The sequence below is a fragment of the Pristis pectinata genome, chromosome 35 (genome assembly GCF_009764475.1).
Source record: "Pristis pectinata isolate sPriPec2 chromosome 35, sPriPec2.1.pri, whole genome shotgun sequence".
NCBI classification, from domain to species: Eukaryota; Metazoa; Chordata; class Chondrichthyes; order Rhinopristiformes; family Pristidae; genus Pristis; species Pristis pectinata.
In genome coordinates, this window is record NC_067439.1 from 10,021,794 (window position 1) to 10,040,976 (window position 19,183).

General features: G+C 46.8%; 1 protein-coding gene across 1 annotated transcript; it reads left to right on the top strand.

The window, feature by feature from the left end:
- Positions 1-682: 682 nt before the first annotated feature.
- dmac2 (distal membrane arm assembly component 2) lies at positions 683-18,741 on the top strand. The gene is made up of 6 exons (XM_052044288.1): positions 683-883; positions 2,315-2,496; positions 4,833-4,913; positions 9,633-9,772; positions 11,520-11,682; positions 16,639-18,741. Exons 1-6 carry the CDS (start codon positions 836-838, stop codon positions 16,838-16,840), a joined length of 816 nt encoding a protein of 271 aa, XP_051900248.1. The 5' UTR covers positions 683-835; the 3' UTR covers positions 16,841-18,741.
- Positions 18,742-19,183: the final 442 nt, after the last annotated feature.

The following is a 19,183-nucleotide window of genomic DNA, read 5'->3' on the forward strand; positions in this document are numbered from 1 at the left end:
GAGTTCAAGAGTTGCAATGTGATGTTGCAGGTCCTTAGAACTCTGGTTAGACCACACTTGGAGTATTGTGTTCAGTTCTGGTCACCTCATTACAGGAAGGATGTGGAAGCTTTAGAAAGGGTGCAGAGGAGATTTACCAGGATGCTGCTGGATTGGAGAGCATGCCTTATGAGGATAGGTTGAGTGAGCTGGGGCTTTTCTCTTTGGAGAGGAGGAGGATGAGAGGTGACTTGATAGAGGTGAACAAGAGGCATAGATCAAGTGGACAGTCAGATACTTTTTCCCAGGGCAACAATGGCTAACATGAGGGGGCATAATTTTAAGGTGATTGGAGGAAGGTATAAGGGGGACGTCAGGGGTAAGTTTTTTTACACAGAGAGTGGTGGGTGCATGGAACGCACTGCCTGCAGAGGTTGTGGGGGCAGATACATTAGGGACATTTAAGAGATTATTAGATAGACATGAATGATAGAGAAATGGGGGGCTATGTGGGAGGGAAGGGTTAGATGGATATTAGAGCAGGATAAGGTGTCAGCACAACATTGTGGGCCGAAGGGCCTGTAGTGTTCTATGTTATTTCCCCAGCCATCTGATAAGCTATTCGTACGGGTTATGCTTGGCCTGGGAAGCATTTAGTGAAGGAAAACAACAATAAATCGCGTGGAATTTCCTACCCACTCGCCACTGTCAGCGGTGTGCGGAGTCCAGCCGGGAATGTCGCGGGCTCGGCACTTCGGTCCTCCCGCCTGCCGTGGCGCTGCACCGCGCCCCGCAACCCCAGGCTTACAGGGGCCGCTCTTGGTCGGCCCGCTCAGGCCTTGGCGCGGTGTGCGGGATGGCGGCGGTGCTGAGCCACTGGCTGGAGCTCTCCTCCAGACGGACGGTAGGGAGGCGGCAGCGGCGGAGTCCTCGCTGCTTCCCGCGGAGGAGGCGCACGCCCTGGGTCGCGCCGGGATAGGGTGGGAACCGGGACCTGGGTCCGGCCTGCGGCTGTGGGCGCCCTGGCTACGCGCCCGGCGACTAGTCCTAGCCCCGCCTCCCCCTACAGGCCCCGCCCCCTCCAGCCCCCACCCTTCAGTCCACCCTGGTCCCTCCCCCTCCAGCCCCCCGCCCCTCATTCCGACCCCTCCAGGCCCCGCCCCCGGTCCCACCCTCTAGGCCCCGCCCCCAATCCCAGCCGCACAGCTGTCCATCACAGCTTCACCCTCTCTTAGCTCCGCCCCACCACACCTGTCCATCATCTCCATAACCCCGCCCCTTCCCAGCCCCCCCATAGTCCCACCCATCAGCCCTGTAGCCTCGCCCCTCAGGGACCCTCTCCTTGGCTCAGGAGCTGCACCCACTACCCTGATCCTCTTGGATGCAGCCTGACCCTCTCCACTGTGTATTGGGCTGGGGTTAAGAGTGGTAACAGGAGCAGGGGTAGGCCACTCGGCCCCTCGAGCCTGCCCCTGCCATTCAGCGTGATCTCCACCTCTCTGCCAGTTCCTCATAGACCTCAGCTGAGGTCTTTGGGGAATTTTCAAAAATATACCACCTTCTTCCTTACGTACCCTCAATGATCTCGGTTCCACGGTCCTCTTGGGTGGAGAATCCAAAGATTCTCTGGGAGAAGAAGTTCCAAGCACTTCAGTTTTAAATAACTGTCCCCTTATTCTTCAACCATGTCCTCTCACTGGAGATTTACCCAGTAGTGAAAGTATCTCAACATCTAACTTGTCATCTCCCTGCATGTTTCAATAAGGAGACCTCTCATTCTTCTAGACTCCAAAGGACATTGATCTAATTTCTTTGGTTGCTTGTAATAGGATAATCCTTTGATTCCAGAAGTTAGACGAGTCAATCCCTGCTGGACTGCCTGAATAGTCCCTGTGTTATTGACCATTCTTGAAGGAGGGATTGGGGGATCGCCCTTATGCAGTTTGTCACTGTGGAGGAGGGGGAGTTGGGGCCAATCTCTTGTGTGATTAGTCTTAAAGGGGGGGGATGATTGGGGAAGGGTCAGCCCTGCGTGATTGGTCACTGTTGAGGAAGGTGATTGGGGGACTGTCCCTGTGTGATTGGTCACTGTTGAGGAAGGTGGTTGGGGGACAGTCCCTGTGTGATTGGTCACTGTTGAGGAGGGTAACTGGGGGCAACTAGTGTTACTCAGTAGCACTAGGGGAAGCATTTGTGGAGATTAACCCTGTGTTTCATTACTGTTGGGGGTGGATGATTTGAAGACAAGACCCTATGTGACCACTAAGGGTTGGGTGGTGATTTTGGGCGCTCTGTTACTCCTTAGTTTTGATGCTGACATTTTGTTTAATTCCAGATGAGAGGCTACCAGGTCCTAGTGCCACGCCGCTGCCAGGCACACTCCAACCCTTCGAAACCAAAACAGGTTCATTGGATGCAACGTGGGTTGCTGAAACTTTACGAACGTTTTTATGACGTTGAAAACCTTTTCAATTGGAGTATGGCCTTGAGAAACTGGAACCTGAGGAGGAAGAATGCGTATGTATTATCAGTCAACAATGGCAATTTAAATTAGCATTGTAACACCACCCCAGGTGGTTCATAATCAGACAACATCTGAACCACATACAGCTTCTAGATGAGCAAGAATATGAAAGATTACTAACAGTGGGCATAGATAGGGTCAATGCTCACAGTCTTTTTCCCAGGGTTGGGGAATCAAGCGCTAGAGGACATGGGTCTAAGGTGAGAGGGAGAGACTTAATAGGAGGGGCAACTTTTTCACACAGAGGGTGGTCCGTATATGGAATGAACTGCCAGAAGAAGTGGTTGAGGCAGGTACAGTAACAACATTTAAAAGGTACTTAGACAAGTACATGGATAGGAAAGGTTTAGAGGGATATTGGGCAAATGGGACTAGCTTGGATAGGAACCTTGGTCAGAATGGACCAGTTCAAAGTCAAAGTTGAGTTTATTGTCATATGCACAAGTACATGTAAGCACAGGTGCAATGAAAACCTTACAGCAGCATCACAGCCACATAGCATCATAGAAGCAGCATTCACAAGAAAAACATAAATTTTATGCAATTTTTGCAAGAAAGAACATAATCAGAACAAAAAAAAAACAAAGTCTATTTTAGTCCAAAGTTGTCATAGTGTTGCTAAACTGTAGTGATTAGGGTTTTGCTGGTTGGTTCAAGAACTGAATAGTTGAAGGGCCTGTTTCCATGCTGTATGACTCAATTATACTGGGAATAGGCTTGTAATCAGATCAGCCTTGGATCTTAAGGTCAGGCTCAAGGGACCAAGTGGCTTGTTCCTGCTCCTAATATATATGTATGAATCAACTAATGCAGCAGAAAGTAGGATGGAAGCACTTACTGTCTTGCCTGTACATGTTCCCAACACACCACCTGAGAGCCAAATGCTCTTGTGCAGCTCAACTGCAAGGGAGTGAGATACTTGTGGTTCTAAATAACAGCCATCCTGAACCGTTCACAGCCTAAAGGATAAGCAACTTTCCACAAAACAGGATGCAGATAAATTGGCAAATGTCTTACTGGAAACCTGATACTTCAGCCTTTCATTTCAATCTTTCTATTAATTTTCAAATTAATACATATTAATACATATAACATTGGTAATCATACACATAATACAAAGAGATCGGGAGGACAATCATGACATATATAGTCATAAAGAATAAAAAATATCTTCTAGACCCCACAGTTTCTTGGTAAACGAATGTATTACAAAAAAAATCAAAAGGAGAAAGAAAAAGATTTATCATATAAAAAAAACCCAAATCGAAAAAAAATTGTAACTTCAGCCTTTTATAATCCGAATATTTTCTTTCTTGCCACTGTCTTTTCAAATGGGACGTTAAAACTAAAGCCCCATCTCTCAGGTGGAATAAATGTTCCCACCATTGTTTAAAAATTGCATTGTCTTATCCCCAGTGTCCCGCCCAGGATTTGCTTCTCAACCAACATCACTGGAACAAATTAAAACAGAAGATGCTGGAAGCACTCAGCAGATCTGGCAGCAACTGTGGAAAGAGAAACAAAGTTCAACCTGAATTGTTGACTGTTTCTCTCTCCACAGTTGCTGCCTGACCTCAGTATTTCCAACATCTTCTGTTTTTCTTTCAGATTTCCAGCATCTGTGTTCTTTTTTGATTTTCAATAAAACAGATTATCTGGTCACTTGTCATAAGTGCTGCAAAATGAAGCACTGATAACCCCATTTATTTTAAATCACCACTCACTCTGGAGACACAAGAGACCGCAGATACTGGAATCTGGAGCAATGAACAAACTGCTGGAGGAACTCAGTGGGTCAGCCAGCATCTGTGGAGGGAAATAGACAGTCGAGCAGTTACTCTGTTGGGTTCTGAGCTCCGTACTTCAGGAAGGTCATCAAGGAGTGGGTGCAGAAGAGTGTTTACTAAAACAATGCCAGCAATGGGGAGACTGGAAATGGCTCAGGCGAGAATTGCTCAGAGTTGTTGAACTTCACAGAAATTTAGGAACAAAAATGTTTCCAGTGGCAGAAGAATTGGGAACCAGAAGTCACAGATTTAAAATGAACCAGAAAGGGAGATGACTAGAATTATTTTTCTGCAGCAATTTGTTGTGATTTGGAATGCATAACCTGAAAGGCAGTTAGAGTTGAGTCACTAGGAACTTTCTAAAGAGAATTAGATGAATTCTTGAAGTGAAAACAGTTGAGAGGGCTAGGAAAATAGGAGTGGGATGGGACTAACCCAAAGACCAAGTACAGGTGTGAGGACCAAGAATTACTGTCTGTTGTGCTGCATTGTTCCAGGTTGTGAAAGACACCCTCTTAACCCAGCCTTTCTCCTTGTTGCAGGTACTACGGGTACACCCAGAAAACATACGGCATTTATATTGCAGCAGCGTACTACATCTTGAGCCAGAGAGGAGCTGTACGGTATGTCATGCTGTAATTCTCCCTGCGCTGGGGGCCACACTTCCCAGATAATGCAGAGTGCCACCTCAGTCAGTTGTTGGAGAATTATCGACCCAGAAGGAGGCCATTCGGTTCATCGTTCCTGTGCTAGTCAAGGACAGCACAGTGGCGTAGATAGCAGAAGCTGCTGCCTCGCAGCTCTAGCGACCCAGGTTCGATCCTGACCTCTGCTGTCTAGAACATAGAACATAGAAAACCTACAGCACAATTCAGGCCCGTCAGCCCACAAAACTGTGCTGAACATGTCCCTACCTTAGAAATTACTAGGCTTACCCATAGCCCTCTATTTTTCTCAGCTCCATGTACCTATCCAAAAGTCTCTTAAAAGACCCTATCGTATCCGCCTCCACCACCGTTGCTGGCAGCCCATTCCACGCACTCACCACACTCTGAATAAAAAACTTACCCCTGACATCTCCTCTGTATCTACTCCCCAGCACCTTAAACCTATGTCCTCTTGTGGCCACCATTTCAGCCCTGGGAAAAAGCCTCTGACTATCCACACGATCAATACCTCTTATACACCTCTGTCAGGTCCCCCCTCATCCTCCGTCGCTGCAAGGAGAAAAGGCTGAGTTCACTCAACCTGTTCTCAACTCTGTGTGTGGAGTTTGCACGTTGTCCCTGTGACTGTGTGGATTTCCTCTGGGTGCTCCCACCTCCCAAAGACGTGTGGGTTGGTTGGTTACTTGGCCGCTGTGAATTGCCCCTAGTGTGTAGGTGAGGGGTAGAATGTGGAGGGGGTAGATGGGAATGTGGGGAGAATAGAATGTGATTGGGGTAAAATGGGTATTATTGGTTGGTGTGGACATATTGGGCTGAAGGGCCTATTTCTGTGCTGTATGACTCTCTGAAATCCATGAGCCCCATCCTGTAATCTTATAATCTTATTTTATCTGTAATCCATGGCTGTGCAGCTCACAGCCCTTCAAGTGTACATCTAAGCACTTCCTAAATGTGATGAGGGTTTCTGCCTCCACAACCCTTTCAGGCAGTGAGCTCCAGAACCCCTCTGAGTACAAAGATTTATCCTCATCTCCCTTTCTCCCACATAATCTAAATCCTTGGTTTTAACCCTTCTGATAAGGAAAATGGGACCTTCCAATTGACTCTCTCTGGGCCCCTCATAATTTTTATACACATCAATTTCCTCCCCTCAGCCTGTTCCAAAGAAGACAGTAACAACTTTCCAATTTTTCCTCAGAGCTAAAGTTTTCCAGTGCTGCTAACATCCTCCTAAATCTCTTCAGTGTAATCTCAACCTTCCTGTAATGTGGTATCGGGATTGTATGCAATACTCAAACTGTGACCTACCTTGTATTTTGTATTTTAGCGTAACCTCCCTGCTCTTATGCCCCAGCTAATAAAGGAAAGCATTTTCAATCACCTTTTGACCTGAGCTGCTATCTTTAAGCATCTACCAAAATACACTCCAAGATGTGCTTGTTCATCACACCACTCAGTATCCTCCCATTTATTATACATCCCCATCCCCAGGTTCCCCTCCCCAAATGCATTGCCTTGTACATCTCTGGATTATGTTCCTTTTGCTACTTTTCTGCTCAGCTTGATGGTCAACATGGACAAGGTGGGCCGAAGGACTTGCTTCTGTGCTGTAAGACACTATGACTATCTATATCCTCCTATGCTCTGAAGCTTCCCTTCTCTCTATCAACCACATGGCCAACTTATGCATCATTTGCAAACTTTTATGTTGTGCTCCCTATGTTTAAGTATATTAAGTATAAACTATTACAGGCTGTCCCCGGGTTATGAACGCCTGACTTATGGACACCCATAGATATGAGTGAGCTCCCATAATAATATTAAATTTAAAAGTCTGAAGTACATACATACGTTTGTTCCTACAAGCTGCAGAACGAGTTTCTTCTCTCTCTCCACTTTTAGCAATTGTTCCTTCTTATCAGTCTTGTTTATTTTTGATACCATTCAGTACAATTCTGTGGAGGGAGGGTTACCATATGGAGTGATTTGTGTGTATTTTCCAACTTGCGGACAAAATCGACTTAAGGATGTCTGTTAAAGTGGAACTCCTTTGTGACCTGGTGATGGCATGTGATGTGTATTACAGAAGAAGTGGACTGAATACTGAGCCCCGTGGAAGCCCTTCACTTAATTTCTCCTCCCAGTTACAAACGAAGCAAAATATATTTATTGCCCTGAAGTGGGCCATTGGCTATAGTAGCCCATGCTGGTTTATGCTCCTCAAAGACTCCTCACAATTTATGGAGTTAGAGAGGTACAGCATGGAAACAGGCCCTTCAGCCCATCGAGACCACCCAAGCGCCCATTTACACTAATCCCACACTTACCCCATTTTTTATTCTCCCCACATTCCCACCAATTCCCCCCAGATTCTACCACTCGCCCACACACTAGGGGCAATTTACAGCAGCCTATTAACCTGTGGGAGGAAACCCATGTGGTCACCAGGAGAACGTGCAAACTCCACAAAGACAGCACCTGAGGTCAGGATCGAACCTGAGTCTCTAGCGCTGTGAGGCAGTGGCTCTACCCGCTGTTCACTTTGTTTCATCCTATCCATATTTCCTTACGTTCCTCTCCCCCACACCCTCAACGTTGTGTGTCCACTGAATTCCCCTTCAATGCATTTCAGCTGTTCTGCGTTTCCACAATCTCTCCATTCACAGACGGATTCCAAGGTTGACCAAGACTCTGTAATTTGTGAGTTCACTGATGGTGGTGTTGACTCCTTTGCATTCTACTGACATGCTGGGTTGATCACTGAAGGAAAAGTTAACATTGTTTTTTTTAATCGGATAATGGGTTTGAGTGATCCTCTGTCTGATTATATAGTGAGTGACCACCAATGGCCTCAGTACCAATTTCACCCCAACCAGTTGAGAAGAGGCCTGACAGGACAGGACTATTCAGCAAGTGGAACACAGACCCCACACTGACACAAACACCAGGTAACACACATGTACAAACTCTTGATCTCCCAATCTACCTCGTCATGGACCTTGTACTTTATTTGTCTGTCTGCACTGCACTTTCTCTGTAACTGTGACACTATGTTCTGCGCTCTGTTATTCTTTGTACTTATGTATGGAATGATCTGTCTGGCTGGCAAACAAACAAAAGCTTTTCGTTGTATCTCGATGCACGTGACAATAATAAACCAATTGCCAATTACAAAGGATCTCCTCCTCTCAGACCACTGTGGACTGAGGTGAGGGGTGTCGCGGAAAAGGATTACTCAGAGCCGGAGGGCATCTGCTTCAGAAAGCCTTTATTGTAGCACGATATCATGGAGAGCTCAGACTCCTAAAAGCGGAGTTCCGAAACTTTGCTGAGCAAAGGATGACACTCATTTTTATAGTTAAAATATACGTGACAAAAAGCATTTTCACAAATACAAAAGTTTCACAGCATGTTCTAGGCGATAACCTGAAGCGCCTATCAGCTTAAAAGTTACTCTGCCTGCAGCGTTAGGGTAGATTATGAAATAATGATTCCAAAGAAAGGCAAGTTCCCATGTCCTTTGAGAACAAGCAAGCAAGCAAGCTAGATAAGGTCAGTTAGTTGGCAGTTAACCAAGGACAGACAGCTGTCAGCAGAAATGGTTTGACCCTTTTTAATAATGCTTTAAATTTTCTTCCACAAGGGGAATGTTTTCACTCAGATGTGTGACAATAATAAACCAATTCCAATTCCACAAACACACCCCCCTTTAGATGCACACACACATCAGGACACAGGCAGATGCTGTTTAAGTTCTGTGGGTCATAAGGTCCACAAAATAGAAAGTAGTCAATGTTGTATCAACGCCTCTTCTATGAAGGGAGGAAGAAATGTTCCCTGATGTCTTGTTAGCTCCAATGATACCGTAGTGCTCTGTTATTCTGGGCTCCCTCACCAGAGAAGTCAACGTTTCTGTTCCATTGATGATGAACACATACTGGAGGAACAGCATCTGAATTTTCGCTTAGGCTTTTGACAGCCTTCCAGTTCCGTGTCGGATAACTCCAGGGTTTTGTTTGTACTGTGTCCACTTCCATCTTCTCTCGCCCCAGGTTTGGTTCCTCCTGCCTTGCATCGTCATCCTTTCTGTCTTTAAATTTCTGCCATCCACCCTATCAAAGAACTACTCTTTGGTCTTCCCCTCCTCTTTTACCCTGCCCTATACTTATTTACAACCTGTTACATAGAACAGTACAGCACAGGAACAGGCCCTTCGGCCCACGATGTCTGTGCCGACCATGATCCCAGTTCAAACTAATCCCATATGCCTGCACATGGTCCATATCCCTCCATTCACTGCCTGTTCATATACCTGTCTAAATGCCTCCTAAGTATTGTTATTGTACCTGCTTCCACCACCACCTCCCCTGGCAGTGATTTACATCCAGCTTTTCCCAGTTCTGATGAAAGGTCATTGACTTGAAATGTTAACTCCATTTCACTCTTCATAGATTCTGTTTAAGTTCTACCTGACCTGCTGAATATTCCCAGTATGTTCTACGTACATTTGCAGATTTTTCCGCCTTTGAAGAGTCGGGGTTATTGGGAAGTGTTAAAGCCAGAAGGATTAGTTCCAGGGTGTTTGGCTACAGAGGCACTACCTGCATGTGCGCTGTCGGTGTCTGGTTCACTGTGGGCTTGGCAGAGTCTGATTCCCGTCAGTTTGTTTTGCAGCTTTGCAGGGAAGGAGGAATGGATAAGGCCAAACAAAAGGGGCAAGTTCAGCTGGGATTTCCTCAACTTCAGAGAGGTCCCACTAGAAGCGGTCGATGCCAGCGGCTCCTCAATAACATATGATGGATTGGAGAACTTGGGTGAGTGATGCATGAAATTGGGAACGTTTATTACTCAGTGACTCGCAGCCCAGCTTTTCTGCTGAGCTCTTGGCAGGCACGGTAGTGTAGTGGTTAGCGTAACGCTATTACAGTGCCAGCGACCCGGGTTCGATTCCGGCCACTGTCTGTAAGGAGTTTGTATGTTCTCCCTGTGACTGCATGGGTTTCCTCCGGGTGCTCCGGTTTCCTCCCACATTCCAAAGACGTACAGGTTAGGAAGTTGTGGGCATGCTATGTTGGCGCCGGAAGTGTGGTGACACTTGTGGGCTGTCCCCAGAACATTCTATGCAAAGATGCATTTCACTGTGTGTTTCAATATACATGTAACTAATAAAGATATCTTATTTTCTCATGGGAGAATCTAGGACAAAGGATCATTTTCAAAAATAAGGACTGCCCATTTAGGATAGATGGGGTGAATTTTTTTCTCCGAGGGTCTTGAGTTTATGGAACCCCACAAAGGGTAGTAGAAGCAGAGTCTTTAAGGCGGAGTTAGATAGACTCTTGATGGTGAAGGGGATGGAAGGTTGCCTGAAGTACAGGGAATGAGGTCAGCCATGATCTTATTAAATGGCAAGCCATCTCGAAGGGCTGAGTGTCCTACTCTTCCTGTTCCTGGTCCTTCCACATGCTCTCCTTATTAAAGGATGTAGCAGCTCTCATAACCTCAGGACTTCCCAAAGAGCATGGCAGACAATGAAATGTATTTTTGCAATCTGGTCACTGTTGTACTGTAGGAAACACAACAGCCAGCCTGATAGAGCAAGAACCCAAAAACAACAACTACTTCTATTTTTGAAGCATTTCTCAGTAGCTAAAACCATCCCAATGTGCTCCATGGGACTATTCAACTTAAAACCTCAGATTTAAGGAGAGTAGAATGAGGGATTCAGGAATGAGTTGGAATTGAGTCCAAAGTAACAAAGACAATGTTGAGAAATCCCACTTGCACTAATCTGATTTAGGGATAAATACTGCCCACGACACTAGGGGAGTCTCACTTCCTCTTCAAGTGCCTTGAGATCTTGATGAGACCACAACTGGAGTATTGTGTGCAGTTTCAGTCTCCTTACTTATGGAAACATATACTTGCCGTAGGGAGTGCAGTGAAGGTCCAGACTGATCCCTGGGATGCCGTCATAGAACAGGCCCTTCGGCCCACAATGTCTGTGCCAACCATGATGCCAAATGAAACTAATCCCATCTGCCTGCACACGATCCATATCCCTCCATTCTCTTCATATTCATATGTCTATCTAAATGCCTGTTAAACACATCAATCGTATCTGCTTCCAGCACTCCCCCTGCACTGCATTCCAGGAACCCACCACTCTCAGTGTAAAAAAACTTATCCCTCACTTCTCCCTTAAACTTTCCCCCTCTCATCTTAAATTATTTAGTATTTGACATTTCTACCCTGGGAAAGAGACTCTGACTACCTACCCTATTGATGCCTCTTATAATTTTATAAACATGGTGTCTGGATAGGAAAGGCTTAGAGGGATATGGGCCAAACGCAGGCTCAGGAAGACACCTTGGTCGGTATGGACGAGTTGGGCTGAAGGGCCTGTTTCCATGCTGTATAACTCTGTGACTCCTGATATGACTTTGTATCGGTTATTGTCTTCTAATGTTCCTGTGAAACAACTTGGGAGATTTTGCAGTATTGACAGCGTGATATAAATGCCACTGTTTTTTCTTAACTCACGTTCTTTTGCTCGTTTAGTGTGTTTGAAGGAGCTGAAGTACTTGAGCCTGAACAACTGCCCCTACATTGACGACTGGTGTCTGAGCCGCCTGCATGTGTTTGGAGACTCACTTGAAGAGTTGGGGCTGGCGGGCTGTCCCAGGGTCACTGAGCGAGGTCTGGCCTCACTGCATCATTTGAAGTAAGTTGGGCCAACCAGTAACGGGTGTGGTAATCCATATCCCTTCATTCCCTTCATGTTCATGTGTCTGTCTCAATGCTTCTTAAATGCCACTATTATATATGCATCCACCACCACCCCTGGCAGCGCATTCCAGGCACCCACCACCCTCTGTGTAAAAAGACTTGCTCTGCAGATCTCCCTTAAGCTTTCCCCCTCTCACCCCTCAACTTAAAGTATTTGACCCTGGGAAAGAGGACTAGCTATTTACCCTATCTGTGCCTCTCATAATTTTATAAACTTCTATCAACTCTCCCCAAGTTTGCTGCAGAATATTCTTCTGTGGGTGGCTGGCAGTGCTCTTGTCTCTCAATAATTAGGTCGCAGATTCAAGCCCCACACGAGAGACTCCAGTACACAATCCAGTCCTGATGAAGGGTCTCGACCCGAAACTTCGACTGTTCATTTCCCTCCATAGATGCTGCCTGACCCACTGAGTTCCTCCAGCTCCTTTGTGCGTTGCTGCAGATTTCCAGCAGTCTCTTGTGTCTCCAGTACACAATCCAGGCTGATGATTCCAGTGTAACACTGAGAAGGTGCAACCCTCAAGGAGGTGCTGTCTTGCTGATGGAACGTTAAACCTGAAGCTCCTGTCTTTGACAGGGTGTATAACATTATTTCAAACAGTAGGAAATTGTCTTCTTTGTCTTCAGCCAATGCCTGTCCTTTGCTGCTTGTGAGACCTTCCTCTGCTCAATAGAGGTGATTGGTTTCCTATATTACATTGATGACAACAATCCTGATCATTGGCTGGGAAGTCTTTCATCATGCCAGCCTTTCGAAGGACTGTCACAGTCGACCTTTGCCTTTTATTTCCTTCTATCTAAAAGTCTAACCATCTCTGTCCTGAATCTACTCAGCAACTGAGCCTCCACAGTCCCATTGGGTAAAGAATTCGGAAGATTCCTCGAGGGGAAGAAATGTCTTCTCCTATCAGTCCTGAATGGTGGACCTCATACTTTGAGGTTGTGACTCCAGGTTCTAGATGTTCTAGTCAGAAGAAACCTGATCCTTGCTAATAGACCTTCTACCTCACAACTCCAGCGACCTTGACCTTGGGTGCTGTCTGTGGAGTCTGCATGTTCTCCCTGTGACCTCATGAGTTCCCTCCGGGTGCTCCAATTTCCTCCCATATCCTAAAGCCATGGGGTAGGTTGATTGTCCATTGTAAATTGCCTCTTATGGGTAAGAGGGTCGTAGGATCTGGGGGGGAGTTGATTGGAAAGTGGGGAGAATAAAATGGGATGTGCAGGATTAGAGTAAATGGGTGCTTGATGGCTGGCAAAGGGCCTGTTTCCATGTTGGATGTCACTAGGACCCTGTTAAGCCCTATAAGTGTTTGTGAGGGAATTGTAGTCAGAATGAGAAAGGACAGCTATAAAAAATGAATACCTGACTTGTTTTAACCTCATGGAAACAGTTTAAAAACTGCAATTCCAAAGAATTCTCTGTTCATAGAAGTTTGAAAGTTTGAAACTTCCTAATTTTACTTGAACCTTGTCACCGGTTTCTAGAGATGTGGAGTCCTGCCACCTCCCACTTTATCTGATGTTGTCAAAACATAAACACCCATTGGGGCGGTGGGAGGGGGCGGGGTGGGGGGGTTGTCATACAGTCATAGAGGTACAGCACAGAAACAGGCCCTTCGGCCCATCGTCTGTTCTGACTATCAACCACCCAATGACACCAATCCTACATTCATCCCATTTTTTAAAATTCTCATCAGCTCCCCACAGATGCTACCTCTCACCCAGGCACTGGGGGGATTTACTCCGACCAACTAACCTACCAACCCACACGTCTTTGGGATGTGGGAAGAAACAGGAGCACCCAGAGGAAACTCGTGCTGTCACAGGGAGAACGTGCAAACTCCACACAGACAGTATCTGAGGTCAGGACTGAACCTGGGTCTCTGGCGCTGTGAGGCAGCGGCTTAACTAGCCGTGGACTACAACTCTCTCTTGTTTCATTGCCTTGGTGCTGTGGCCAGATTCAGCCTGTGTCCGGGCTGGGCCACCAGAATCGACTCTCTGTTCCCAGTGAAGCTGCCTGGACACTGTTGCAGCCTCACACTTCCCTGTTGAGGCTTGAGTTCATCTTCCGCTGCTCTGACCTGTGACTCCTGCCCATGGCCCATCCCTTGACATCTGAAAGTCCTTCCACCATCTGCAAGTCAGAAGTATGACGGAATACTCTTATAAGATAAGATACCTTTATTAGTCACATGTACATCAAAACACACAGTGAAATGCATCTTTTGTGTAGTGTTCTGGGGGCAGCCTGCAAGTGTCGCCACGCTTCCGGCACCAATATAGCATGCCCACAACTTCCTAACCTGTATGTCTTTGGAATGTGGGAGGAAACCGGAGCACCCGGAGGAAACCCACGCAAACACGGGGAGAACGTACAAACTCCTTACAGACAGTGGCTGGAATTGAACCCGGATCGCTGGCTCTGTAAAGCGTTACACTAACCGCTACACTACCATGCCTGCCCTATCTTCTTCGGTGTGCATGAGTAGAGTGCCACCAACTCGTAAGAAGCTGCTTGATGGGCACCCCATCCACCATCCTAGGCATTCATTCCCTCCAGCACTGGTGCAGTGACTGCAGTGTGCACTGTCTACAGAGAGCACTGCAGTTACTTGCCCAGGTTACTACCCCAATACCTCCGAAACCTGTGACCCCCTTGCACCAAGGGCAGCGGGCGCACAGGAGCACCACCACCCGCAGGTTTCCCTCTAGGTTGCCCACCATCCTGATTTTCTGGTCCTTCCTTGTCGCTGGATCTAAGTCCTGGTCCTCCTTCCCCTACAGCCCCGTGGGAGCACCGTCACCAGAAGAACTGCAGCCTTCATTGGATTGCTACCACCTTCTCAAGGGCAGTTAAGGATGGGCAGAAATGCTGGGCCTTGCCAGCAATGCCCAGACCAAGATTCTGGACCCATGAACACCAAACCTAGAAAAACAAATTGGGAAGAACATCTAGCAACAGTGACTTGCATTGCAAGTGTATAGTGGATAGCTAGGCACAGTGATTACTCCTAGGTATTGTTGAATGGAATATGTTCAAGGGCTCTCAATTTTAGCTGGGAGGAGTAAAATTGCAGAGAATTTACAACACAGAAGGAGGCCATTCAGTCCACTGCATCTGTTGTGAAGAGTTGCTGAGCCTAATCCCACGTTCCAGCATGAGGTCCCAAGCCCTGCAGGTCACAGCTTTTCAAGCACATGTTCATGTGCTTTGCAACTGTAATGAAGGGCTCTGTCTCTGTCACCCAGTAACTTCCAGACTCCCCACTGCCCTCTGGATGAGAAAACATCTTTTCCCATCTCCTTTCTGTTCCTCCTACAAATTATATTCGATCTTCCCCTGCTGGGTTTTGATCTTTCTGCCCCAGGAAATTGGTCCTTCCCACTTACCATCTGTGTAGGCCCCACATCACTGTATGTGACTTGGTTAAACCTCCCCTTGGCCTCTGCTCAAAGGAAAATGATCCGAGCTGATTCAGTTTTTTCTTATAATTACAATTTCCCAGTCCTAACAACATCCTCTTAAATCTCCTCTGCACCTTCTCCGGTATAATCACATCTTTCCTGTAATATGGTGACCAGAACTGCGTGCAGCACTCGAGCTGTGGTCTAACTGGTGTGTACAACTCCACATCCTTGCTCTTGTTTTATATATGCCGGATAGACTTGGCTATTATTCTTGGAAAACTTTGTAAGCAATGAGAGTCATCGAGTACTACAGCACAGAAACAGGCCCTTTGGCCCATCTAGTCCATGTCGCCTGATCTAGCTGAACTATCTGGCTTCCATTTTGATTCAACATCCCACAAGCATAGGAGGGACAGGTAGACAGGGTGCTGAAGAAGGCGTTGGGCATGCTTGCCTTTGTCGGTCAAGGGCACTGAGTACCACAGTTAGGATGTCACGATACAAGACATTGGTGAGACCGCACTTGGAGTATTGTGCGCAGTTCTGGTCACCACACTATAGGAAGGATGCCTTTAAGCTGGAAAGGGTGCAGGAAAGATTCACAAAGATGTTGCTGGAACTGGAGGGTTCAAGTTATAAGGAGAGACTGGATAGACTGGGACTGTTTTCCCCAGAGTGAAGGAAGCTGCGGGATGACCTTATAGAGGTTTATAAAATCATGAGGGACGTGGATAAGTTGAATGGGGACAGTTTCTTTTCCCCAGGGTAGAGGAGTCTAAAACCAGGGGGCATACGTTTGTGGGAGGGGAGAGATTTAAAGGAAACCTGAGGGGCAAGTTTTTCACACAGAGGGTGGCGGGTATATGGAACAAGCTGCCAGAGGAAGCGGTAGAAGTGGGTACAATTACAACATTTAAAAGACATTTGGACAGGTACACGGATAGGAAAGGTTCAGAGGGATACGGGCCAAATGCAGGCAAATGGGACTAGTTCAAGTAGGCAACTTGGTCGGCATGGATGAGTTGGGCTGAAGGGCTGTATAACTCCATGACTCGATGACTCGCGTGTGGGAGAGCTGAGCTCTGATAAGCAGCTGACTCTGGGGTGCCCTCCTGGAGGGACGGATGGTGAGCACAGTGTGGTACCCGGCCGACAATCTGCTCGCAGCAACGTGTTGAGGAACGAACAGCATGGGAGATCTCCCCAGCTCCGTTTCGACGTACTCCCGAGGGATCTTTTACACCCCCGAGGTGGCACCTCTGTCAACCCGGCACTCCCTCAGCACTGCCCCAGCTGTACGGCCTAAGTCTCTGGAGTAAGGATTTGAATTGTGATCCCCACAGGGCCACAGCCATTGCATAAGGTCTGCACTTTCCAATAGCCACGTGGCATCTCCTGCCTTTGGTACTGCCTGATCCCTTCCTTTGCCCTCAACTTGACTTTAATCCAGCTGTTGATCATTGTCTCCTCTGCACAGGAACCTCAAGCGCCTGGACCTGTCAGACCTTCCCTCAGTAGACAACCGAGGACTGGTGAGGATTCTGCTGGAGGAGAGCCTTCCACAGTGTATGGTTGTCGGAATCGAGTACGAAGATGGATTGTTACAGCAGCCCCTTCCTGGACAGAATGCTTCCACTCCACATCTGAACAAAGGATCGGGCTGGACCGAGCTTTCCTGACTAAAACCAAACAGACTTAAGGCATCCTGAAGAGGTTTCAAGATCTCCTCGATCTGTTCCCCACCAGCCTGGTATCAGCGATGTTCTCAATCTAGCCACTGGAGGGCAGGGAAGGAACAGTCGGTGGTAACTTGGTTCTTTTAAGTGGAGTGAATTAACCAGGCCGGTGTGGACTAACCTTAACTATCTGTGCACTAACCTTTAACCACAGGAGACCTCACTGCAACGCTACCCTTACAGAACTTAATCAATTTGTTCTCTAGTTATGCTTTTGCCTCAGTTTAAGTCCAATCACTTGTTTCAGATATCTGAACTAGTAATTTATTAAATTTAAGTTTAAATTTTTCATTACTGTGACTTGGCTGGTGACGCCTTTGTGGTGAGTGTCCGCAAAGAATACTTTGAGTGCTCATTCCTAGAGTGTGACAGGATCAGCATTTATTGCCCCTCCCTAACTGCCCTCAAGAAGCCTGTGGTGAGTCACCACCTTGAATCGCTGCAGTCCTCCTGGTGAAAGTGCTCCCACAGTGGGAAGATGCAGTTATTAATACCCTTTGGAGTTGGGTGGTTTTGTCCAGTAGTACTGCTAGTTGTGTCAACAATGGCGTGCAGAGCGATAGAGTTACACAGCAAGGAAACAGGCCCTTTGGCCCAACGTCCATACCAACCAAAACGTCTACCTAAGCTCGTCCCATTTGCCTACATTTGCACCATATTCCTCCAAACCTTTCCTATCCATGTACCTGTCCAAAGGTCTTTTAAACGTGGTAATTGTACCCACCCCAACCACTTCCTCTGGCAGCTCGTTCCATAAACCCACCACCCTCTGTGTGAACGAATTGCCCCTTGGGTCCCTCTCACCTTAAGTCTGTGTCCTTTAGTTATAGACTCTCATGATCTTATAAACCTTCATAAAGTCACCTTTCAGCCTCCTTCGCTTCAGGGAAAACAGTCCCAGCCTATCCAGCTTCTTCTTATAACTCAAGCCCTCCAGTCCTGGTAACCTCCTTGTGAATCTTTTCTGCGTCCTTTCTAGTACCCTTCCTGTCGTGTGGCGACCAGAACTGCGCACAATACTCCAAGCGTGGTCTCACCAACAACTTGTATAGTTGCAACATGACGTCCCAACTCCTGTACTCAATGTCCAATGAGGACACGCATGCCAAACGCCTTCTTCCCCACCCTGTCTACCTGTGTCGCCGGAGCTTTACCACGTGAACCGCAGCAGCAAGGGTTGTGTTCCCTGGAATCTGGAAGGTTATGGGGTGATCTTATGTTCAAGCTTTAAGGGGTACAAAATATTTCTGTTGCCCGGAGAGTTGGGGAGCGTTGTCTGATAACAAGAAGTTAGGAGTAGAAGCAGAGGGTGGCAAAAATAGGGAATTCTCTTCTAGAAATGGCAAGGCATGGCAGGCATTTGGTGACTTTATATCGAGCATTGATAGTTTTTTGTTACTAAAGATATTATGGGGCAAAAACTGGTTCCCAGAATGAAGGTGCAGATATCACTGAGCAGCTTGGAAGGGCTGAATATCTACCCCCTGTGGCAATCTTCCCCTTCCCTGCTGCTTTTACTGAACCTTGGTTAAGTAAAATATCCTATGGCCACTATTTTGCAGTTCTTCTTGATAACTGGTCAATATCAATTCCTCAACCAACGTCTCCATCAGGAAGAAAAAGTAAACAGATGAACTGGTCATTATCACATTGCTGTTAATGGGATCTTGCTGTGCAATAAATGCTTCCTCCTCCTCTCCCCCCGTTTCGTTCTTTGAAAGTACTCCATTGGCCGCAAAGCGCTCTGAGGTGCTCTGAAGTCATAAAAAGAGCGACAGAAGTACAAATGCTTCATTTTCTGTCTTTCCATTTTTCGTTCCTCTTTTCTTTTGTTCTTTGCTTTCTTTCCTGGTTTCCTTCCCATGCTCATTGCCAAGGCTGCAGAGACGGTAGAGTGTGGATAAATCCTGACCGCTCCTCACTCCTGAGCAGTCTCCTGAAAATCTACAAAGAAATGATGTCTCAAAAATCTGTTTCAGAGATGGTGCTTGTGGACAAATATAGACTAGATCACCCAAGGGAATTCCCCTGATGAAGTAATGTGGGAACTTGTAATTACTGATACCTGATCACTGATAAGGTTGTTGATAACCTGACTTGTGTCCCAACAGTCAGCAGGAAACTGAGAAGCAATTAAATCACAGAGAGGTGACAGTAGCAGTAACCGGGGTTCAGCTTCCCCAGTATTACCTGTGATTGCCTTAGTGAAGGCATATGGCATGCATGCTTGCCTTCATTATCTGGGGCTTTGAGAATAAAAACTGGCAAGTCATGCTGTATAAACCT

Bases quoted from the DNA above. Each gene is read 5' to 3' on its own strand.
- dmac2 (XM_052044288.1), top strand. From the start codon at position 836: ATGGCGGCGGTGCTGAGCCACTGGCTGGAGCTCTCCTCCAGACGGACG. The intron at 4,914-9,632 runs GTATGTCATGCT...TTTGTTTTGCAG, and splicing joins AGCCAGAGAGGAGCTGTACG to CTTTGCAGGGAAGGAGGAAT. The intron at 11,683-16,638 runs GTAAGTTGGGCC...TCCTCTGCACAG, and splicing joins GCCTCACTGCATCATTTGAA to GAACCTCAAGCGCCTGGACC.